At 40.7% G+C, this 25,461-nt stretch overlaps 1 protein-coding gene across 1 annotated transcript in view; it reads left to right on the top strand.

Moving 5' to 3' along the window:
• Positions 1-17,613, top strand: part of Cfap53 (cilia and flagella associated protein 53) — a 35,354-nt gene extending 17,741 nt beyond the window's left edge. The window contains exons 5-8 of the mRNA XM_075968319.1: positions 2,578-2,796; positions 4,503-4,719; positions 13,101-13,203; positions 17,337-17,613. Coding sequence (XP_075824434.1) covers positions 2,578-2,796; positions 4,503-4,719; positions 13,101-13,203; positions 17,337-17,580 — 783 coding nt within the window. The 3' untranslated portion in view covers positions 17,581-17,613. The remainder of the gene's footprint in view (positions 1-2,577; positions 2,797-4,502; positions 4,720-13,100; positions 13,204-17,336) is intronic.
• Positions 17,614-25,461: the final 7,848 nt, after the last annotated feature.

Below are 25,461 nucleotides of genomic sequence, written 5' to 3'. Positions count from 1 at the left end.
CAGCTGTGTGTATATATTTCTAAGAAATCCTTTAGGCTCACCAATGTAGAGAAAATGCATTAACTCACTTGCTTTGTGTAGTAAGGAGGGTGCTTGTTGGTTCCCAACTGCTTAGCCCCAAAATAATCACACAGAAACCATATTATTTAAATCACTGCTTGGAAAATAAATAAATAAATAAATCACTGCTTGGCCCATTAGCTTTAACTTCTTATTGGTTAACTCTTACATCTTAATTTAATCCATCTCCATTATCTGTGCATACCACCAGGTTGTGGCTTACCAGCAAAGTTTCAGCACATCTGTCGCTGGCAGTGGCTCCATGGCTTTTTTCTAACTCCCATTTGGCCAACTAAAATCCACTTAAAACATGAGAGGACTTGAAAAGGAATTCTAGACATAAAAATACAGAGTTTAATACAGCTTCTTGCTGTTTGCTGGTGGCATGCTGCAGCTCCTTTAAGAGAGGTTTTCCTGACTCAGCATTAGCAGGAAAAGAGCTGTGTCATTTTGAAATGCCAGCTTTCTGGCCCTGCTGCCAGTGCAACCTCTGGCTCTTTCAGGAGGCCAAGCATTAGGACGGGGCTTGTGAGCAACGTGTTATGGCTTGCTTGGTGACAACAAATGTGTCTAGAAATGGGGCATTTTGTGCATGGCTCTCGGAGACAGCAAGCAGCTCCGCCATGCTAAACTGGGTGGGGCAAGCAGGCAGTGCCATATTTCCCCAGCAGTGGCGCACCTTAATTTTTTAAGGAGCACTTAGCATTTCTAGAAACACCCCTAGATAGTAAAGAATTACAGATACACAATAGGACAGATTCAGACATAAAAGACCTCTAAATGGGTCACAGTGTTGGATAGATGTACATAGGCTTGGGAGAGAGAAGAAAAAGAGTATAGAGAGTTATAAAAGGAAGTAAAATAGAGTAAAAATAAATAAGCCACATAAAGATGGAACATTCACAGAGTATGGATTATGTATATTGTGTCTTCTTTGAATTTTTTGACTGTGAAGGAGCTAAGTACAGAAAGACATTTCATTGTACAGGCTGCTAAGCTAAACCAACGTAAAGGTATCTTGACTTTAATATTTGAGTCTAAGGATATGTTGCTTTGGAAAAGAGGTTCTTCTTTTGTTTCCACAAAGGATGAGAACCTATGGAATCCTTCTAGACTAATGTGGCTTGATGGACCAAGACCCCATGAAAGGTTGCCTTGAATACCCCCCCAAAATTATTTCATTCAATAAACAACAAAAAGTAGTGTGGAGAGTACTAAACCCACATTCCCAAATATTGTTTTAAATGTTTCTTCTTATTTAAAAGGGGATATGCTATAAAGATTTGAATTGGTATGGATCTTGGTTTATTGATGCAAATTTAAAGTTAATCTTGTTATATGTATAATTCTGCTCTTGATTAATTATGTAATCCATTTAAAAATGTAATGTATAATTAAGAATATAGGTTAATAGAGATATATTCCAGTTAGGTATTCTTCAAATCATTCAGAGACCTTCAGAATATGGCATTTAAATGCTTTAAGAATTTAGAAGTTTTTATGATAATGAGACACAGTTGCTGCTCGCAGCACCAATCTACTTCAAGAAGAAGATGGACAGGCATTTGTAGAGGCTCCTTATAAAGTTGGTTAGCCATTTGGGCAAGAAACTGCTCTTGCCTGAATTGCTTGATGAACTGGACATGCAGGACCTGCAGAAAAATGACTACTGAACTTGATTAAAGGTGAGATGGGCCTTCAAGGTTCCTGCTTCCTGAAAAGGTCTACCAGACATTCTGCAGGACACAGAAAAATGTGACTGAATACTGCCAATATAGTTTTTTCAACTGTCTTTGAAACTTCCTGCTTTGTGGAAAAGTCTACTAGATACTATGGAACTGTAGGCTGAAGATGGATGCCCCAATGGTACAGAAGAAACTTTGGGTGACTGTCGAGGCAGCAAGATGTCTCTGTCAATTCTAGAGTTTAGGAAGTTGCTTACAATGCACATCCTGTTTACTTAGGTAATGTTATATCTTTCTGAAGTCTTTGATGGAGTTGAATAATTTATAGTTAGAATTTTCCTTAGTTATGATAAAAGATAAAGTATATGTAATTTTACTATGTCACAATTAAAACCTTTTTTATTTAAACAGAAAAGGGGAGGTGACGTGGGATTCCCCACCCCCCCGTATGCTGTGGATATCATTGGTTAATAAAGGAATTTCTTTGGGCCTATAGCAACCTATAGGGGAACAGAGCTAGGCCAGGAAAACTGAACTGAATGCTGGGAGAAAGAAGGGCAGAGTTAGAGAGAAGCCATGTAGCCCCACCAGAGCTGGATGGAACTTTAGCCGGTAAGCCACAGCCATGTAGCAATACACATATTAATAGAAATTGGTTAAATTAATGTGTAAGAGTCAGCCAATAAGAAGCTAGAGCTAATGGGCCAAGAAGTGATTTAATTAATTTGGTTTCTGTGTGATTATTTTGGTTCTGGGTGGCCAGGACAAACAAACAGCCTCTTTACTACAGCTTGCTTAACTACGCTGATTCATCTTCATTATTCCTCCTTAGGAGCAGAACAATGCACAAGTTAAGCTAGAGAATGAACAAGAGAAGCTCCGGAAATGGAAGACAAAATTGGAAACTAGGAACATCTTGAAAAAAGCCGTGGAAGACAAGATAGAGTCCATGCGGCAGGAGTACAAAGAGGAGCAGGACTTGAATATGAAGCTTGTAGGAAGGGCCCTTCAAAACTTGCAAGAGGAGGCAGATAAGAATAAGCAAAAGAAAGTAAGACATTTGTTTAGTGCCTACTAAATGCCAGTCAGGATTGACTGTTGAGTTGACAGTCTATGGGCAGTTACTTTCTCTGTGCTTTGTGGTACAAAGCCCTGAGCTCAGTTTCCAACAGAGAAAGGAAGGAAGGGAAGGGAGGAAGGGAGGTAGGACTATAAAAGATAGCTTTAGTCCCCCAGCAATGCATGAGCACCCCAGTTTCTCCACATTCTCTTTAGCATTTGATATTGTCATTCTTTTTGTTTTATTATGGCACATGTTGCCAAATAGCTCATATGACTTTAATTTGTATTTCCCTAATGGTTAATGATGTTAAGCAGTGTTTTTACATTCTTTTTTGCCCTCACTTAGTCTCTTAGTGAAATGTTTCTTTCTGGGTTATTTAGGTCATTCCTGTTGATATTCCATTGTAGAGTAGCAGTATTCCCATTGAAAGTGTGTTGGTAACTGCTTTAGGAAACTCTTTGAGAAAGAATTTGAATCAATTTACTCAAAAATGTGCTGTCAAACATTTAAAAAAGATTCAGAGAATGTCTGGGCCCCCTTGTGTCCTTAACAAGCTTTTTAGCAAATTTCATTGAAAGTCCATTCTTGTCTTGTCTATACCTGTATACAATATACTTCTGAGTCCTTTGAAGTAAATCCCAGACATAATAATGTATCAGTGAATGCTTAGTATATAGCGCCACAAGATTAGGATGAGACCTTTTAGAAGACTGCCTTTTAGGCTGCCCTTGGGGTTATCAAGATGACTCAGCAGGTAAAGGAGTCTAATATCAAGCCTGTTGATTTGAGTTCTATCCCCAGGTATAAAGACAGAGCCTGTTATTGAAAGTTGTCCTTTGATCCTCCTCTCCCAACACAAGTGTGCACACACATACACCATGGCACATATGTGTCCACTCAAACACATTACACACTCACATAACAAATAAATTACCATATGTGGTAGTTGGAATATAATCTCATAGGGAGTGACTTGCTTGGAGTGGATATGACCTTGTTCTAGGAGGTGTGTCACTGCGGGGTGATGTGGGATGTCCTTCTGTATATGTGTTGCTTTTATTGGTTAATGAATAAAGCTACTTTGGCCTACAGCCAAGCAGAATATAGCCAGACTGAAAGAGATATAAAGAGAGAGTAGGCAGAGTCAAAGAGACACCATGTAGCTGCCGAAGAAGGCAGACCCTGGAGAGCCTTACCAGTAAACCATAAGCCTCATGGTAAAATACAAAATAATAGGAATGGGTTAATTTAGATGTAAGAGTTAGTTAATAAGAAATCTGAGATAATAGGCTGAGCAGTATTTTAATTGATATAGTTTCTGTGTGGTTATTTTGGGTCTGGGTGGCCAGGAACAAACAAGCAGCCTCTGCCTACAGTTGGAGAGTACTTTGAGATTTCCTATGCTCAGGATACTTCCTGGTGTGTTAATTGACTTCGTGTTGCCTGCAAGATGTAGAACTCTTAGCTCCAGCTACCACACCATATCTGCCTGCACACTGCCATGCTCCCAGCCATGATGATAATGGGCTGAACCTCTGAAACTCTAAGCCACCACCTCAATTACATGTTTTCTTCATAGGAGTTGCCATGGTCATGATGTCTCTTCACAGCCATAAAAACCCTAAGATACCAAGTATTAAAAATATAAACTTGTTCTTGTTGCTGTAACATGAATTAAATTTTATGCTATGTAGGAAGACATGGGAAGAGAACAAAAGATATACAATGACTATCTAATACAGCTACGAATGGAAGAAAAAGCCCAAGAGAAAGAACTAGATAGGATACTAGAGGAGATAAAGGCAAAGAAGTTGGCTGAGAAGGATCGGGAGCTGGCCCTTGAAAGGGAAGCAAGGAAGCAACTCATGAATGAAGTCATGTGTACAAGAAAACTCCAAGTTCAAGAAAAATGTAAGGAACCATTTTATATTCTTCTTATCTTTTGCCTTTCCTTTTTATAAGTTAATTGTTTAGTTAGCATTTAATTCAAAATGATGGGTTTCACTGTGACATTTAATAGACACATAGCATTATATTGTGCTCTCATTTCCCCTCTTCCCACTGTCCCCCTGTACCCTCTTCTCCCATGCTCTTATTTTAACAACCAAAATATTTAAAGTATGTAACCATGAAATACCATGAATGTTGCAAGTACTAAGACCCCTGCTTTTTCAATTCTTATCTAATTAGAACTGGAGACATAAATGAATGAGAAACTTCCCATCCTAGCACGTTCACATGCCCAGTTCCAGGGGAGGTGTTCTCAAGGTCGAAGAGTCATGTGTACGCTGAGTGCTGTTCACCTTGATAATTATAAAAGATGGTGGAAGGCAGACTCCTGCCTCTTCCTCTGCCCTTTCATCTGTTGCTGTTTTCTTTCTGAAGCTGTTTCTCTCCCTCCATCACTTTGCACAGGTCATTTTGTTAACAACCTGTAATGTACTGAACCCTGAGAAATTCTGGGTGTCTGGTAAAGTCAGCTCAAACGGCTCATTCACTCAAGGCTATTTGTGTTCCCATTTAAAGTATATCCTTCTCTCCAAGGCTCTAACTATGACTTTTTGGCATTTCTGATGACTGATGGACCAGAAGGGTCTCCATTTAGAGACCATTCTCAAAGTTTGGGGAGGTTTGCTCCCTTTTTTCTTTTAGCAGTTCATAAAACTTCATAAAAACTTCAGTTATCCTTAACTCTAGTTCAAGACTTCTGGAATTACATGTGGGCTGAGTTTCCCCTGTCACATGGATCTCCCTGGACCAAGTTGCCCTCTACTACTAAGTAACAGATTCTGTTAACTTGTTACAATCCAGACCATACACTTTTCAGATCATGCCTATCTGTAGCTGCATCTTCTTTCTCCCTCCAACTGATTCTACATACTGTCCCCAGGCTACCACACTCTCAACTTTATGACAGATACACACCAACTAAATGGGCCTGTGTAGACGCCCAAACAATGTGAGCCTCTTTCCACCTTGACCAAAGGCCAGAGAGTTGGAACTCACCTCTGTTCCTTCAAGGTTATTGTGTTTCCACCTCAAAAAAATGTCCCACCTAGATTTAGATCAGAGAGTTCTGATTTCTCAAGATTATTGTCAACAGGTGTGGTTAATATCCAGACCTTGTATTTCAGGAATAGAGAAGTAGGTATTTTCCACCTCAAACAAAAGAAAAGGATTCAACTAAGGTTCCAGTTCCCTCAAGGAGATAACATTGGATTCCACCAGGGAGTGGTTTTCTACAAAATGTTTGGTCTAGGGTATGAACATGACTTATTTTGTTCTAGCAACAGAATGTTTAACTGTGAACATAGTCTGCAACCTTCAACTGGTCTGTTCATTTCCTTGTATCATGTTAATGCAGTTTTTTTTCTTACTCTTACCTCTTAGGGCCGGGGTATTTTAAGCAATTGGAAATTAAACATGGGCAACTTCAGTATTCGCTGGAACTCCCCTCCATTACTATTCTATGTTTTCTGATTTATTATTTTTGCATCTTCATACTCTTTACTTATATTTCTATAATCTCCATGGTCCTAGCATGGCTAGTGGTATTTTTGTTGAGACTGGTCCCCAACAGGCCTGTCCTCCTTATTCATACTATACTCTCAAGGTCATGTATTTCTTTCTCAAATGCAAGATTCTTTCTACATCCTTCCCCCCATTCCCAACACCTGAGAATCAGAGGCAGTATGACTGCAGGTGTGTGCTGTGAATCACTGAAACCTATAAGGGACCCCTCACCACTACAGGGCTCTGAGCACTCCCCAGAGTTCCTGCCATGTTGGTATCTGTCTATCTTTATCAAAATTAGTATTTCTTCCTGATGTGGGATTCCCCTCTGTATGCTATGAATACTATTGGTTAATAAAGGACTACTTTGGACCTATAGCAGGGCAGAACTTAGAAAAGCGGGGAAAACTAAATTGAATGCTGGGAGAAGGAAGGCAGATTTAGAGAGAAGCCATGGAGCTACTGCTGGAGATAGATGTGCTGAAACTTTGCCGGTAGGCCACAACCTTGTAGTTATGCACAGATGGGTCAAATTATGATGTAAGAGTTACCCAATAAGAAGCTAGACCTAATGGGCCAAGCAGTGATTTAGTTAATATAGTTTCTGTGTGATTATTTTGGGGTTGAGCCACCAGAACAACCAAGAGGCCCTCCCTCCAATATCTTCCATTAATCTCTTACACCAGAGGATGACCCAACATAGTGTCCTTCTTGCTCTCTGAATGCAGAGCCTTTCAGTGAGATGCTCCAAGAGTCTCCTGGAGACTATCAATCTTATAGCTTCAGTGAATCTAGATTATAACTCCTTACAGTTTCCCACTCATGAGCCTTTCATTTGGGAAATGGTTAAACAACCCCATATATATGAGTGTATAAAATGGGCACAGATCCAACATAAATTGATAATATAGCATAAATAAATTTAAAACAATTTTTGATAGATGGATATTTTACTATTTATTAAAGATAAAAGCAAAATTGCATTCTTTTTTGGTTTTGTTTTTAAAGAAATGGCTATTTCTTTATTGCCCATTGCTATGGTCTGAATGTTTGTGTTCCTCAAACGTTATGTTGAAATCCTACCCAGAAGGTGAAATGTATAGCTATACATATTTTTTTCTTTCTTGTTTTTTTAAATATTTTTAAAATTTATTATGTATATAATATTCTGTCTTTTTGTATGCCTGCAGGCTAGAAGAGGGCACCAGACCTCATTACAGATGGTTGTGAGCTACCATATGGTTGCTTGGAATTGAACTCAGGACCTTTGGAAGAGCAGGCAATGCTCTTAACCACTGAGCTATCTCTCCAGCCCCCCAAAATTGCATTCTAATGAGATGGATGTGCTTGCTTATTTTACATAAAGAATAAAATCCTGGGGCCTAATCCTGGCTGGATATTTGATAATGCAGGACTGATTGCACATTTAATATTTTTCAGAGTTGACTGATGTTTTTATTTTATAAACATCAGTACTAGAATGCAACTTCACATAAACATATAGTTCAAAATGGCAGAATTATGTTGAAGGCTGTTTGAGAAATTGTTGGAAGTTCTGCCCTAACCCCAAGTGAAAATTCAATTGCTGATCTTTTAAAATAAAACTTAAGTCAGCAACTCAAACATTAATTGAATAATTAATAATAATAAAACATTCTAATATCATACAATTCAAAGATCTGATACAAACTGAAGAATATTAATAAGAAAGATAATTGAAGACTTTGTTTATTTCGACTACCTGCACAGTTTAGGGACTGTCCTAACTGGGGCAACAGAGGATGAAGAAATTGTAGACACATACAGAAAAGCTGGGGTGAGGTGGTCCTGTGCTGTCATGGAGACGCACTGACAGCAGCCTGGAGCCTCACACATTTATTAGGTGTGTTAGCTAATCTGAGTAGAGGGTCTCTGTAAAGAAGCAGTCCCACAATGTAGCTGACACTTTATGCACACACTGGTTTTAGCTGTAGGCCAAGCACTGAATCAAATCACTCAAATATGGAAAAGCAGTTAAAACCATTAGTGTCGTCTCCCAGATCTCTCTCACTAAACAAAGTTTGTGGTAAAGGAGAGAGTTTATTTTTCCATAGGTCTCATTGCAACCTAGACTCAAGTTACATTTTGCCACAGACTGGGTATCTTCATCCTCCCTGTTCATATTTCTCAGTGTCAGCGACCAAGGCACCAGGCAGGTCAGGGCCAGCACGACATGTTTCCCCAGATCCCAGGGCACTGTTGGAACTGCAGTTGTGCTCCCCAGCTCTACCTATCTATGGCTGTTTCCGGGGGCGAGGTGTCAATCCTTTGTAAACCGAGGGGCAAAGTGCATAAGGCCAGACACCCTCTGGGACCCTGTTTTACAGACTCTGCAATTTTGTGAGGAAACAGCTTATAAAATCCCATTAAGACGCCATAAACCTGAAGTAAAAATGGAAGTATGTTTGGATCCTTCTGCTACGTTTCTATCCCTTAACTTTTCTCCTATTTTTTCAAATAACCAAATTTTCTATCTCTTCTGGGTCTCCTGAACATAGTCTAAGAATTTATGGAAACATGACATTTTTATTTTCTTGGTTCCTCCAATAACTTCCTTCAAATTCTAAAGATATAATTGCTCATCTTTCAACTCTGCTGCCCCATGTTTGGTGCCCAGTGCATAAAAATAAGGTTCCCTTATCTTTAATTGTCATGTGTCTGCATTTCTCAGAAGAGCCTTCCCTCATCTGGCCCAATGCCAAGTCCCCGTAGTCAGGATCCCTATTAGGGCACCATTTCTGTGACCTGCATGGTTTAGTGATGAATCTAACTGATAGGGAATGAAGAAATGACAGACACACATATAGAAAAGCTGGCAATGGGTGGGCCACGTGCGGTGACGGAGATGTGCAAACAGCAGCCTGAAAACTCAGCAGGTTTTTTTTTTATTTATTTTTTATGTATAAGGCCTTTTGTGGAGGCAGGTGAGCTAATCTCAAAGGCGGGGGGGCGATCTTTAGGCAAGCAGTCCTGGGATGCAGTCTTCAGGAAGGAGGAAGCAGGGGTTGGTGATTTCTGTACACACTGGTTTCAGCTAAAGACCAAACTTTCCTCAACACCTGTACTTGGCACACAGGACGGCTTTGCCATCCCTCTTAGCCAGACCAGGGGAAAGCCCTCCGTTCCGGTAGATCCGAGGCATCTGTGCCTTGACATGTCTGTACCTGTGCCAGTGATACACAGTCACCTTCGACCTCATCCGATCCCTATGGTCTGCCATAATGAAACCATTTTTGTTTATTTAGAAACGAGAAACTTGGTACATAAACTGCAATTCATAACACACAGTTGCCCCAAATCTAAGCCACAGTGATCCCAGCAGCGTTCATTGGCATTGTGTGGTATAGAATTATGTGCAGGGAAAAATCGCATGCTGTGCACTTGGAATCAAGGTGCCAGGAAAGTAGCTGCAACGCCAGCAAACACTTCCAGAAACTGTAGTAATATGGGCGGCGGCGGGGTTGCATCCCCAAACACCCCAGCCGCCTGCCCGGCTCGGCTAGCTTATGCCCCAAATAATTACACGGACACTGTATTCTTTTAAACACTGCTCTGGCCCATTTCTAATCATCTGTGTAGCGCCCCTAGGTGCGCTTACCGGGAAGATTCTAGCCTAAGTCCATCCTGGGTTGGAGCTGGGGCATGGTGTGCGTCTTCCCTGGAGCAGGTAGCATGGCGTCTCTCCTGAGGCGTCTGCTCCGGAGAGGAGAGCTGCGGAGTCTGACCTCACTTCCTCTTCCTCCTGGCATTCTGTTCTGTCTACTCCTCCCACCTATCTTCTAACCAATGAAATGGGCCGAGGCAGTTCCTTTATTGCTTAGCCAATGAAATCAACAGATTGATATATGACACTCCCCCATCAAGAAACAAATCATTACCCCTTTGAATTTGAATTAAAATTTGATTTTGCATGTTCAGAAACCTTTTAATGTTGCCAGCATTTTCATGACTCTGCATTTATGTGCCCCAATGTAGAATCGCCACATTCAGCTTAAGAAGCCGAGCATGCACTACCCCATGTGTTTCCTCCTCCGCACTCAGTGCTTGGTCATGGAGTCAAGTTTGTAGCTACTTTGAGGTTTCTGCCTCTGCCAGAAAGAAACAGTGCAGACTGTGAGAGTGTGTTAGATTTCCACACAAGTGATCTGCGAGCTACAGGAATAGCTCATCCTGGCTTTGCTGATTGGGTCTCCAGTTTAGGAACTATAACAGCAGTCAAAAAATGTTAATTCAGTAATTTCAGTAAGTGAGAAGGAAATATCTTTGATAAATGTTAAACTTGTTGAAAAACTATGGAAACCTTAAATGTCTAGGGTGAGTTAGCAAACAAAACCAACCATAATTCTACTACCCAGGAAATCACAACTATTTACAGCTTTGAAAATTTCTCTTCAACATTTCTATATGTATATAATTTTCTCTAAAAAAACCAGAATGAAGCTGGTTGCATTTGTTATTTGTGAACTTCCTTTGTTTCTTCTTTTTTTCCCCCTCCTCCTCTTTTTCCTTATCCTTTTCTTATTGTGCTGAAGCTCATTATAGGTGGACTTTTCTGTCCCACCAGCCAGCTCCCAAATAATCACACAAAGGCTTATTATTAATTATAAATCCTTGGCTGATAGCTTAGGCTTGTTACTAACTAGCTTTGCAACTTAAATTAACCCATATTTGTTAATTTTCATGCTAACATGGGCTCATGGATTGTTAGCTCATTTTCTACACACCCTGCTCCCTCTACATATGGCTGGCAGTACTACCTTTCTCCCCAGGTTTTCTCAGTCTGGATCTCCTAACCTTTTCCTGCCTAACTATTGACTAGTCAACTCTTTATTAAACCAATGATAGCAACACATCTTCATAGTATACGAAAGGATTATTCCATTTATTCCATAGCAGATCATACTGAAGGTCTCAGGTGGGATAGGCAAAGGCTCTATGGGGGTTTGAATAAAAATTGCCCCATAGGCTCATATGTTTCAATACTTTCTCCCCAGCTGGTGGAACTGTTTGGGAAAGACTAGATGTGGCTTTGTTCGAGGAGCTGTGTGAAAAGTTGACTGATAAGATACAAACCTTAGGCCTACTAATGAAAATTAAAAAAAATACTCAGACATAGACAGAGGAATTTAGAGAAGATGAAACTGAAGAGGGGTGGTGGCCCAAGATTATTAGAAAACCAACCTTAGTTTATCCAGCTATAATACAAGAATGACAAGGAGATGTAGCCCATAATCCTTCAACTGGTCTGTTCATCCCTTATATCATGTTAATACAGTTTTTATCTTACTCCTACCTTTTGGAGTCGGAGTATAGAAGCACATGGAAATTAAATCTGGATGGAGGTGCTTGGGCCAGTCCTGGGGGTTGATTTCTGTCCATATGCTCAGGGATATTTGTGCTAATGTGAGAGATAGTCCAGCTCCATCTCAGTATCAGAGAAGGTGATGGCGGCTTTCGGTTCACGGAAAAGGCCTTGTCCCCATCAGTTCTCTGTTGGTAAACACCTTCCGAGCCACCTCCAGCATCTGCGACCTACTGATAGCTTTAATTTTTTTTTTAACTTTTGTAACTTTCTTTTCCTAATATCTGGGGCCAATTGGGTGACAAAGGAGATCTTTTCAGTAACTGTCTTTAATCCTTCTAAAAGGTCAGGGTTGGGCAGGAGGGAGAATCCATTCTACCCAGGTGGCATTATCCAGCAGCAATTTTCCAACCCAGCTTGGGGCCAGTGTTTTACTTTTTTCAGGGAAAGGTAGGTTTTGAGTTTTCCAGTTATATGGACTATTGATTGAAAAGACATAAATCATGGAAGAGAAAAGTAGAACTTTCTTTTTTTCCTTCCCATAGGCTGCTTAGAGCAGGTTTAGGAGCACAGGAATATACACCTTGGGGAACCGCTTCACCCTCCCTGTGTGCGTTCTCCTTAAATGTCAGGGGAAATCTACCAGAACTTCAAAGAAGAGCTAATACCTATACTTCTCAAGTTGTTTCACATAGTAGAAACAGAAGGAACATTGCCAAACTCTTTCTATGGGGCCACAGTTACCCTGATACTGAAATCACATAAAGACTCAGCACGAAAGAGAATTATAGACCAATCTTCCTCATGAACATTGATGGAAAAATACTCAATAAAATACTGGCAAATTGAACCCAAGAACACATTTAAAAAATTATCCACCATGACCAAAGGAGTACCTTGTCTGTTCCCTGATCAGCAGGTCTGGCCAAGAGAGATTTTAATCTCTTGTAAAAAGACCAATCAAAGTTTTCAGGGCAAAATGATGAGAAGAAATCCGTGTGGATTACAGTGGATAAGAAATTTTATTCCTGGAGAGAAATGCCTCTCCCTTCTGTTTTTGAGACAGGGTCAGACTATGTTACCTAGCTGGCCTCAACGTCCTGAGTTCAAGTGATATGCTTCCATCCATTTCCCTGTACCTTGGTCTGCAGGTGTACAGCCGCATGCCTGGATTGTGCTTCTCTTTTCCTTTTGTTTTAAAAAATAATTTTAATTGTATGTATGTATGTATTGTGTGTATGTGTGTGCACACATATGCACCATGGCACATGTGGAGTCAGAAGACAACTTGTTGGAGTCAGTTTTCTCTTTCTACCATGTTTTTATCCCAGGGATCCCAAACAATTCCGAAGGCAATATGTCTTTAGTGCCCAGAAAAATATCAGCAAGTCTTGCTTGAAAAAAAAAATTGTCAAGTAATTCCTCTTGCCTTTCTTAGTGCAACGAAAAGCCAAAGAACAAGAAGAATTAGCTATGCAGCAAAAGCGCATAAATGAAGGCCTGAAAGAACTTAACTGTGAAGAGAGGGAGAATTTTGCCAGGTATGATCTTGTTCATTCTCTTTCTTATCACTTCTTATGTAGAAAAATATTATCTTTAACACAAGGATACCGCACCATTAATCCATATGTTACTGATACTATTTTATATTAATGCTTCACTGGTGCTTTTAGACCCTCAGAGCAATTAATCCAATTTCATATAAAAATAGGCACAAATTGTGCTGGTGAAATTAAGTTCCACTGTCATTGTGGGTCTGAATATACACATTGGTTATTAAGCCAGATGAGCATCTTTTTTCTTTTTTTTTTTTCTCAAGACAGGGTTTCTCTCTGTAGTTTTGGAGCCTGTCCTGGAACTAACTATTGTAGACCAGGCTGGCTTTGAACTCACAGAGATCCACCTGCCTCTGCCTCCCGAGTGCTGGGATTAAAGGCGTGTGCCACCACTGCCCGACCAGATGAGCATCTTGACTAATAACATTAATTTACAAGAACTTAAAAAAAAAAGCTAGTAGTGTGAGTTGTATTTCTAGTTCTGTAACACATGGGAGGCAAGATGTCAGTGTGGTTCAGCATGATTCCGGAGCCGCTGTTGGTTCAAACTTTGAGAGTCTGACCCCAAATAGTATATTTTAGATATATTTAAACACAGTATGATTTGTTAAAAGTTTACTGGTGATTCTTAACGAATTCCATGTGCACAATAAAGCTTAAGACATCAAAATTCTTTGTATAGTACAAGTGATATTTTCAGTAAAGTTGGGTTCTAAATTGACTGAGACAAACAAGCTCATAATCAGGATGTGGGGGAGGATCCAGTGTGGTCTCAGCCATACAGATAGCTCAAAGATCACCAGGCTACTAACCACATCAACCCCTGGGCACAAAACAGATCATACATCTCTCCCTTTGAAGAGACAGCCCTATGTTTAATATTCCTGATTCCTCTAGTGTTTATCTGTGAGTATAAGAGCCTCCATGCCTCCCACACAAGGAGAAATGCTTCTTTTCTTCCTCCCTCCCTTCCTTCCTTTTTCTTTCTGTCTTTCTTTTTTTTCTTGTTTTTTTTTTTTTTTTGAGACTGAGTTTCTCTGTTGACAGAAGTTTCTGTCTGCCCAGTCCCACAGCCATCCATTCCCAAAGAAACACACAGAGGCCTACATAATTATAAACTTGTTGGCCCATTAACACAGGCTTTTTTATTAACTAATTCTTACATCTTACATTAACCCATAATTCTTATCTGTGTTAGCCACGTGGAGAATTGGTACCTTTATCAGTGAGGCATTCTCATCTTGCTTCCTCTGTGTCTGGGTGATGACTGCAGACTGAGCCTTTCTTTTTCCCAGAATTCTCCTATTCTGGTTGCCCCACCTATACTTCCTGCCTGGTCACCCTGCCTATACTTCCTATCTGGCTACTGACCAATTAGTGCTTTATTAATCCAATACAAGTGACAAATCTTTACACTGTACAGATCATTGTCCCATAACATTTCTCTGTGTAGCTTTGGAGCCTGCCCTGGAACTCGCTCTGTAGACCAGGTAGAACTCACAGAGATCCATCCTCTGCCTCCTGAGTGCTAGAATTAAAGGCGTGTGCCAACAATATTGTGACTCACAACCATCTATAATGAGATCTGGTGCCCCCCCCTCTCTCCCTCCCTCCCTCCCTTTCCATTTTGGGGGTTATGGCAAAGTTTTCAGATGGTTATCCTCATCCTTTCTTTATATTCTTAACCTCTATCAGGAAGCTTGCTCTCTCTCTCTCCCTCCCTTCCTTTTTCCCTCCCTTCCTTCCTTCCTTCCCTCCCTCCCTCCTTCCTTCCTTCCTTCCTTCCTTCCTTCCTCCCTCCCTCCCTCCCTCCCTCTTTCTCTCTTTCTTTCTTTTTTCGGGGTAGGGAATTGGTTTTTCAAGACAGGGTTTCTCTGTGTTTTTCTGGCTATCTTGGACCTCACTTGTAGAGCAGACTGTCCTTGAGCTCACAGACATCTTTCTGCCTGGCTTCCTGAGTGCTGTGTGGTGTGCACCACAACCACCTGGCCCAAGCTGGCCTCTAACTGACAGTTTTACCTTAGTCTTCTGAGTGTTGGGATTACAATGTGTACCACCACAGCTGGCAAGTTCAAGTCTTTTTGTTTATTCATTTGTTTGAGATTTTTTTTTTGTTTATGTTTTTGTTTTGAGACAGTTTTGCTATATAGTCTTGGATAGTCTGGAGTTTCTATAGAGAGAGGCTAACCTCAAACCTGTGAGGTTCTCCTGCCTCTGACTTTTCAGTGCTAGAATGTCAATGTAAAGTGTAGGTGTAAATGAACACCTTGTAAGATTCAAATTGTTAACCTTTTACGTGTGATGTATATGTGTGTCCATGTGTGAGCATGGGTATGTTACAGGCTCTTGTGGACATTGGAGGTCAGTTCTGCCCTTTCACCTAGTTTGAGGCAGTTTCTTGTTCGCTGCGTAGACCAGGTAGCTGTCTCATGAGCTTCAGGTAGTATATATGTGTGGGTGTGTGGGTTTGTATTGTGCATGCATGTGAATGTGTGTGAGAGTATGTGTTCATGTTCATATGTCAATACTCAAGTATGCCTCCTCTATCTCTTTCCACACTTTACTGCCTTAAGGCGGTGCTTCTTGCTGAATCAGATGCTAGCTGTTTGACTAGGCTGACTGCAGGCGTGTGTAACCATGCGCAGCTTCTACGTGGGTGCTGTGGAACTAAACTCAGTCTCATGCTTGCATGGCTGATGCTCTTTTCCACTGAGGTATCTCCCATCTCGTCTGATTGTTACGAGATTTGGGGTCACAGCTTTTGCCCCAACAATGTAGGTTTGACCATTTAGCCTGTATAAGACAATTTACAAAGTTAAATTAATAGTTAAAAGCAGGAAAACAAAAGAAATTCATAGAATGAGGGCCACATTGGGAAAAGGGACACAGAGACCCAGCTACCCCTCAAGTCCATCTTCAGGAGTTCAGACTTGAGTGTAAGGTTTAATTGAAGGGAAGGTCTTTCCTGAAAGTCTTCCTAACACGTTGTATGTCTTTCTCCAGGAGACTAATTTCTCCTCTGCTGCTCCAAGAGCTTTGGCCAGGAGGACATTCCTGGATTGTTAGATTTTGACCAAAGTACAGAGTAAAGAGACAAGAATCTGACCTCAACAGATGAGCTGGGTTTATTAGCACACACAGCAAGGGCCAGCCTCTCTCCCAATGGAATGAAAGGGCTGCCTGGAGGCGGGGGGGGGGGGGGAGGGGGAGGTTAGAGCTGGCTGGAATCTTTTATAGGGGCAGGTGATGGGCTTGGGGGTGAGGAAGTAGGAACTATGATGAAGGTACATACAGGTTGCAATGGTCCCTTCTTCCTGGAACTGTTTGTTCAAGCAAGACAGACTATCTTGGGAAATAGACTGTGTCAGCAAAGGCCAGTTATGATCTCAAAAATCTGGTTTTTCTTGTTTTTGCAACCAAGGAATTCAAGACAGATTAAGAGGTGTGGCCATCTTGGAGTAAGCATGGTCTTATTTGCATTTCTGCTTAGTTTTTGTCTGATGCCCTGTCTGTTTGCAAGGGTGGAGTATTGAAGTCTCCCACTATTAGTGAGTGAGGGTCAACCTGTGATTCAAGCTGTGGTAGTGTTTCTTTGATGAACTTGGGTGCCCATGTGTTTGGTGCCTAGATGTTTATAGTGATATTTTATTTGTGTTTTAATAAAGTTCACCTAAAGATTGGAAGGGCATTAGAGGTCAGGCAGTGGTGACACACACCTTTAATCCCAGGATTTTGGAGACAGAGGCAGATGGATCTCTGTGAGTTCAAGGCCACACAAGATCAGTACAGAAACAAATCCAGGTGTGGTGGTGCCACACATAAAATATCTTGGGGGCAACACTAACCAGAGAAGTGAAAGACCTATTTGACAAAAACTTTAAGCCTTTGAAGAAAGAAATAGAAGAAGATACCAGAAAATGGAAAGATCTCCCATGCTCGTGGAATGGTAGGATCAACATAGTAAAAATGGCAGTCCTACCAAAAGCAATCCCATTTCTCGGTCTCTAAGTGATATTGTCGTGTTCCTATTCATGGAAGTATTATATTTAATGATAATGCTATAAATAAATCCAAATGGTAACTTTTAATGTTCTCCTTTGTTATCTTTAAAACCTTAGGCGCTGTGTTTTGGCTAAAGAGTATAGGGATCAACTTCGGATGCAAATTGCCTACCAGAAGCAGGCTCTGGAAGCAGCGAAGGAAGAGGAACGCCTGGAATTTGAAGCAGGGGTGGCGGCAAATCAAGACTGTCTGGACAGGATCAAGGGGATCCTCTCGGAACATCAAGCTCTGTCTCAGAAAATTCACCCCATGCGCAGGGTTTGGCCTGGCAAGCTTCCACTACAGTTTATTAAACATTAATGTATGTTTTCTGGGTCTTTTGGTATTTTTTAACTACACCTTTTAAGTAAAGGATAAACTTTTATTCTCTTGAGTTTATATTCTTTACTAGACATAATTTTATTCCCTCAAATAAATTTGTTCTTTGTTTGGATACTAGTCAATTCTTCATTGCTATGGCATGATACCTGACATTACCAACTTAAAAAAAGTAAAGATTTATTTTAGCTTTTTGGCACAGAGTTTTTTGCACAGCTTGGCTGGTTTTACAGGATGTGAAGTCCCTGTGTAGTATGTTACAAAAACCCTGGAGACAGGAATTAGTAAAGGAAACAGGTTTTTTATAGTTTGGGCCATGGTATGGCCCTAACTTCCTACTGTGATGAAACACTGATCAAATGCTGGCACACTTTCTGGCTCACTCATCAGTTCTGGATTAGCCTTAATTTCTTATACAGCCTAGGAAAGGTGCCGCCCACAGTGGACTGGGCCCTTCAGCATCAACTAATGATCAGACAATCCCCCAAAGACATGCCCATAGGCCAATCTGATCTAGGCAATCCCTGGTTGAGGCCTCTTCTCTCATACACCCTAGGTTGTGTCAAGGTAACAATTAAAGTCAGCAGGACAGAACCTAATGCTTTAATTCTTTGCAGTTTCTCTCTTTAAGAATGAAAGACTAGAACCCAGACCAGACTGCTGCTCAGGCCATACTCTCTCCAGCAGCTTTTCCCCTCTCATGGACACTGGCAGGTGCCTGCTGCGGCATTGTCTCTAATTCTCTAGCTAACAGACTCCCAGGTGCCCAGCTCTCTCACCTGGAGAAATGAGTTTACAGTAAAAGAGGGATTGGGGGGTGAGGAGAGAACACATTCTGCTCCCCACTTCTTTCCTGTCTCCAACCTAAGAATTGGAGAGCCTTGTCACGTCTCTACCTCGACCAGCAAGGAAAAACGCAACACCGGGAGCTCTTCTTGCAGCAGTTTTCAGGACTTTATTCACTTTCTCTCTCTCTTCCCCTCTCTCTTCTCTCTCTCTCTTCAGGCAAACCTCTCCCAGCCCTTAAGTAGGCATGGGCTGCCAACTCCGAACTGCCAGGTGGGCATTGCCCACAGGTTCACGCATATGCAGGCAGCTGATGATCATTGCGTGATCATAGCATAGGTCAGACTTTAGCCATAGGAGTTGATTATACATCTCCATCAAGTGTGATTCCATGCAGCTCGCTACAGAGCCTGGCTTCAGGCTTGTCCTATAAAACCACCCCCATCTTCAGAAAGCTGTAAGAGAAGAATCCCTTATTTAGCACGTGGGCCTGGTTCTTTCTTCAGAGTCCCCACCATACTGTTGTCTGTCTATTCATTAATGGCATTAGCAAAGTCTGTAATAAACTTCTTATGGCAAACAGTCCACTTTAGCATCCTTCTTGAACTTACATCTGAGATTTTTCATTTCCCTATGTCAGCATTACAGTAGATTGACAAGACAAAGCAATAGACAGGGCATACCAGTATGTACCTTAGCTTCGTGATGTTATCAGAACCTTTCCCAGGTCTTCTCTGACCATTATGCCTCAGGCTATTCTCATTCCCAACACAAAATTTCCTTGAGAAATTTTATTTCTTATTGTTTGGGAGATTGACCCCAGGGTTTTGAAAATGCTGGTCAAAGGCTCTACTACTTGACCTGATTCACAACCCTGTATTTACTTTAAAAAACAAAACAAAACAAAAAAACCTACACTATCATCTGAGTTACCCAGGCTGGCCTTGAACATGTGATCTTAACCTCAGTCTCCAGAGTAGACAGGAATATAGGCCTGGTCACTATACCAGATGACAATTTAACTCCTTAAGGTCTCTGTTGTAGTATCCTCTGACTCTGTTCCGGAGTCTATGACAAGGCAGTACTGTCACAGCCAAACCTCAGCTTCCTCACTCCAGTGAGTTCCTCTCTCTACCCAACGATATTGTTCCTGTCTCCATATTCTTAGTGCTGGCATTAAAGGTGTGAGTCACCATCACATGGACCTGTTTCTGGATTGATCTTGGGTAGCCCAGGGTAGCCTTGAATTTACAGAGATCAGTTTGCCTTTTTCTCCTGAGTCTTGGGATTAAAGGTGTGTGCCACCCCTCCCTGGCCTTTAGTGGCTTAGCTTTGCACTCTGATCTTCCGGTAAGCTTTATTCATTAAAATATAAATAAAATATCACTGCACTAGTTTATATACAGGGATATAAACAAGTGCTACATGTATACCAATACCCTCAGGGTAGGAGTGACTGATGAGAGTTGTCTAAGTTAAGAGCATTTGAAGACCTTGAGAAAACATATTTTTGGATTTGACAAATAGGCAGTTTTGTCTAAGGGGAAGTTACATGAGCAGAAGCAGGTGGCGTCCCCCTGGAATGTCTTCCAGGATGAGAGGGGTCTCCCAGGGACAAGCTGTTCTGTTGGTTAGGGACACAGTCCTGAGTGTTACAGATGTGTAACAAGAAGGCCCAATTTTATGTAAAACAGTGGTCTAGCATCTAGACACAGCCAGCAGCCATCAGTGAGATTGGTATTTGTAGAATTAAGGAGGAAGGAGGTGGTCAGGACCATTTCACAGAGGGGGTCCACAGGCACTAGTGGTTTAATATTTCTTGGTATTGTTGAACTATTGTTAACACATCGGTCTCTGGTGGGGGGCATTTGGGACTATCTGGATGGCACTAGGTTGAGTTGTGAGGGCCTGGGCGGGAACTGTGAGAGGACTAATGAGGTCTTATAAAGGTCCTATGGGGAGGACAGGAGTCCTGACCTGTGGTTGTTGTATGGTAAATCTCTGTAAGTTCAAGGACAGTCTCATCTATAAAGTAATTTCTAGGACACCCAAAGATACACAGAGAAACCCTGTCTCAAACAAAATTTAAAAATAAAAATAAAAGAAATTAGAGTTTAAAATAAAGCCACATAAAGATGGAAAATACACAGAGAATCTGGATGCTGTATGTTATTGTGTTATCTTTGAATTGTTTGATGACAGAGAAATGAGCAACAGCTGTTATAGACAGAGGATTATAAATGCTGCTGGATTAATCCAACCTATATATTTTGAAAATGCCTTGACTTCAAAATTTAAGTCAAAATATATGTTATTTGGAGAAGAGGTTTTGCTTTTGTGTCCACAGGAAATGAGAAGCTGTCGATTCATTCTGGGTTAAGAAAAATCAGGTTTGATCAAGGAAGACCCCCTGAAAAATCTCTGATAGGTGTGAATGGCTCAGATGATCCAATATTTCAGAGGACCTCTGTTGGAGTTTCCTCTGAGTTCTATATTAAGAACAGCCTTAAGACTGCTGGTTGAGATAACAAGCCTCACAGAATACTCCAGTCAGGACTTGACCATAATCCTAAATCTTCTTTAGATCCCCATAAGATTATCAGCACCCCCCAATCAGCAGGAAATAACATAGAAAACTATGCCCACATTCCCAAAAAATGGATTATGAATGTTTGTCTTTGTTTAGAGTATTGCTTACAAGTTGTTATGGATAATGGTCAGGAAAAAGAAAGCTAAACAAAGATTAGATTCACTGTTCTTGTTTTAAAAAAAGTGCTGTGCTGTGGGACATGGTCTTGTACTCTGTAAAGATTTGTCACCTTAACTGGTTTAATAAAATGCTGATTGGCCAGTAGCCAGGTAGGAAGTATAGGTGGGGTTACCAGAACAGGAGGATTCTGGGAAGAGGAAAGGCTAAGTCTGCAGACATCACACAGACACAGACGATGTAAGATGAGAATGCCTCACTGATAAAAGGTACCAAGCCACGTGGCTAACACAGACAAGCATTACGGGTTAATGTAAGATGCAAGAGTTAATTAATAAGAAGGCCAACTGGACCAATCAGTTTATAATCAATGTAGACTTCTGTGTGTTTATTTGGGACTGAATGGCTGCAGGACCAGGCTGGACAGAGACGTCTATCAACAGAAGTCCATACCTTGGGGTAAGTTCATTGATGATATTCTTGATGCCATCTCTTTTTTAGTGGAGAAGGCTTCTATCCAACCTGAAAAAGTATCTACAAAGACTAGAAGATATTTATATCAATATTTGCCAGATCTTACCTCAGTTAAGTCCACGTCCCAGTAGAATCTAGGGGAGATTCTCTTTACCTCTTGTTTTGAGAGAGTTCTTTCCTTTGTGAGCTAGTATCCTGGCAAGGGAAGTATTGAACCACACAGTCCTCCACCAGTTGATTTATATTGAAAATTTTGAATTTTGAGTGTCCTAGGAGTTTTTTTAATTTTCTTTGGCCTAAATGTGTTCCTCTGTGGGTTTGATAGACTTGGCCAGTTCAGTTGGAAGGATGAGTCATTCATTTGACATGCCCCTTCATCCAGTTTTAACCTGGGTGTTTGATAAAGAGGCAAAATCTTAATCACATGGGGCAAAATAATCTAGTATTTCAGGCAACAAGAGTCTGGTATTGTTATCAGTAAATTGGTGGCAGCCAGGGAAGCCTCCTTGGTGGCATGACCTGCTTGCTCTTCTACTGTCCTAAGCTTCATAAGTTTCCTTTTTGATGTCCTGGGCAATGGATGATATCCAATCTTTTTGGGAGCCAGAGGGCAGACAATAAGTCTAGGATCTCTTGTTTATTTTTAGTAGTCTTTCCTTCATGAGTTAGTAAGCTTCTTTCTCTGTAGACGGCCCTGTGGTCATGTGCTGTGACAAAAGTGTAGCCACTGTTTATATAAACATTGATAACTGATGGGGGACGCTCTGTTAACCAATCATCTTTAAGAAGTGGAACCTAGTTAAGGCTACCTGGAGCCCAGAAAGAAAACTACAATGGACCAGGTGTGCGTTCTCTCTGGGTGATTCCCGCCGGACACAGCGGAACTCGGACTTCCCATTCTTGTGGTGTGAGTTTCCCCTTATAACAATTAAAAATATAATTGTTTTATCTTTAAGCTGGCCTGGTTATTTCCCGGATCGAGCAAACAGTTACAGTTGGCACCGTTCGTGGGGCCGCTTGATTCTTTGGTGAATCTGGCCAGCTGCAGCATAGAATTTCCACACAGCGGCCCTGTTTAGCCATTACGGGCTGATTTCGGGATCTACTTTGTCTGCGCTCGCGGAAGCTCAGGCAGTGCAGGGACGTGGTTGGTCAAGGCGGAAAAGGCTGAGGAGCTCCCCGCCACTGCCGCCTGCCAAGGAGCCTGCACCCAGCCCAGCTCTGCCACCGCCGCTGGGCGCGGGAGGCGCCTGCCTCCCTCTGCCGACTGTCTCGTGTGGCTGTTGAACAGCCAAAGACCTTCACAGAGCACACAATCTGTGATTTATACTAAAAAAAAAACAAAAAACAAACAACAACAACAAAAAAAAAAAACTTCTTGATTTAAGCACATTTCTTAGCATTTAACCTAAAATCAGATCTAAACCAAGTACATGGATTCAAGTGCACCGCGACACCTACTGGCAGGTAACAGTTATTGCACCTACTCCAGCTGATTAAACCACAGGTGAGATTTATTATTCTAAATATAATTCATAAGTTACTGATTTAAAAAAGCAATATGTCAGACAATCTAACCGTCCAAGGTTTCAATAGCCCTTTTACTCACACCATGTGTGAGGCCTTACAAGCTGCGTATGATGCCCCTTCTACATCACTATTGTTATTCCTAGGGCTTAGTTTTGTCCTCAATATTTTTTTCTTAAAAATATGGTTTGACAATAGGAAAATGATACAGTCTTTACAGACTGAATCCAGGCTCCTTAGGAAAGAAGTTGGAAATCTAAAAAAGGACATGACCACCTTAACTAACATTTTTCAGTCAGCTGAGTTACTTTTAAACATGGTACAGACTGGTATAAAACTTCTTGAGAAGGAGGTCACACAAACACTTGGAATAGCAAAACTCAGTCAGATAGGGTGTTTTTTAAAGTGGCACAGACTGGTAACAAGCTTTTCCAAAAAGAGATTGCACATATGAAGGAGGATACTAGGACTTTCCTTAATCCGACTCGGTCAACTGAGATACCTTTGGAAAAGATACAGACTGATAGTAATTTATTTAAAGAGAGATTCAGCGCTCTGGAGAAGAAAACAGCTGATTTGGCACATAAAAGTAATTCATTTAAAAAGAGATTCAGCACTCTGGAGGAGGAAATAGCTGATTTGGCACATAAAAGTAATTCATTTAAAGAGAGATTCAGCACTCTGGAGAAGGGCATATAAACCCAGTCCATGGAATTCTAGAAGACGATGTCCCCTTTCCCAGCAAAGTTTATCCTCAGGGTTAGGGACATCATTTAGGAGTTGATTATAATTAGTATACAGTTGAGTTTGGGAGGGAAATTTTATAAACTCAGGGATTTTGTTTAAAAAAAAAAGGGAAAATTGGATGATGGGATAATAGATTGGTTTGTAAGTTATTATTTATAGACAATTACATTGGTATAGATTTTATATATTGATACAAAGTTAAATAATATTAAATATTGTATGCATGCATGCTTCTACCTCTGTTTAAAAATTTTTATATATTGATATATATATATTTATAATATTGCAGTATACATTTCTACCTCTGATCAAGATACTTATACACTATTTACATTTGGAAGTCATTGTCCTTATTTATTGCACAGTTGTTTTTTGTCTTAGTCTTTAAGTTATATAGGTATTAAGAATTATAGATCAATAGTCATCTATGTCATACTTACAGTTAGACTAATCAGGTTCTTTAGATACATAGAGATTATATTCTGCATAGATAGATAATCTTCAACCACTTCAAAAAACTGTAGAAAATGGCATTAAATAAATTAGAGTTCTGTTGAAGTGAGACATAATTGCTCCTGGCAGCACCAATCTTTTCCCAAGAGAATGTTGAGCACTGAAGACACTCCACCTGGAGCTTGTTTTCTTCTTGGCAGAACTGGCCTTTGGACAAAGAAATGCCCATACCTCAACCACTGACAGATACATAGTATCCGTAAATGGTGTCAAATCCTGCCAAGACAGGGTAAGATAGTTTTGAAAAGTTTCTTGCCTTTAAAAATGGTTTGTCAGTCATTTTTAGGCCTTAGCTAAAGTTGGTTGCTTCAATGTTGCAAATGAGACTTTGGGTGATTGCCGAGGTAGCCAGTTGTCTCTGTCATTTGTTGCACATTTTGGAAGTTGCCTGATTGCACTTCCTGATTACTCAAGTAATATTGTTTCTCTTTTCAGATCTTCGATGGGGTTAAAGATTAGATAGTCCTAGTTACCTTCCTTATGATTTAGCCAAGCTTAATTCTGATGCAAGATTTAGACTCCTTGAAATAAATTGTTTAGTAAAACTTTTGTTACGTGTTTTTTTGCTTAATATAGCTTATATTGTTTGTAATTTTATATTTGGTATCTGTTCCTATTGTATATAGTTGTATTGGGTTTGGATTGATCTCGTTTAGACAGAAGGGGGACGAGAGGGGAAGCTCTGTTAACCAATCATCTATATTACTCTTATTGGTTAATCAAAAGCTTATAGGCTGGTAGCTGAGCAGGAAAGTCAAACTGAAAATAATGGGAAGAAGGAGGATAGAGTCAAGAGAAGTCAGCCAATGGCTGAGAAAACAGAATGTATAGAAAATTAGGTAACAATTTTGCCACATGTCAAAGCATAAATAGAAATAAGGGTTAATTTTAGTGTAAGAGTTACCTAGTAATAAACCTGAGCTGTTGGCTGATTACTTATAAGTAATATTAAGCCTCTGAGTCAGCTATTTGGGAGCCAGTGGTCAGAACAGGAAATGTTGGCTGAAATTTCCACATAAAACCTGACAAAAGAGTCTAGACACACAGGAAATGGATTTAAGCACAGATTCTTGGTAGCTGCCTTTTCTCCAGTGGGTTCTGTTTGCGGG

The sequence above is a fragment of the Microtus pennsylvanicus genome, chromosome 4 (assembly GCF_037038515.1).
Source record: "Microtus pennsylvanicus isolate mMicPen1 chromosome 4, mMicPen1.hap1, whole genome shotgun sequence".
Classification (NCBI taxonomy): Eukaryota; Metazoa; Chordata; class Mammalia; order Rodentia; family Cricetidae; genus Microtus; species Microtus pennsylvanicus.
The sequence above is the reverse complement of the archived record's forward strand: the minus strand, read 5'-3'. Positions and strand labels throughout refer to the sequence as shown.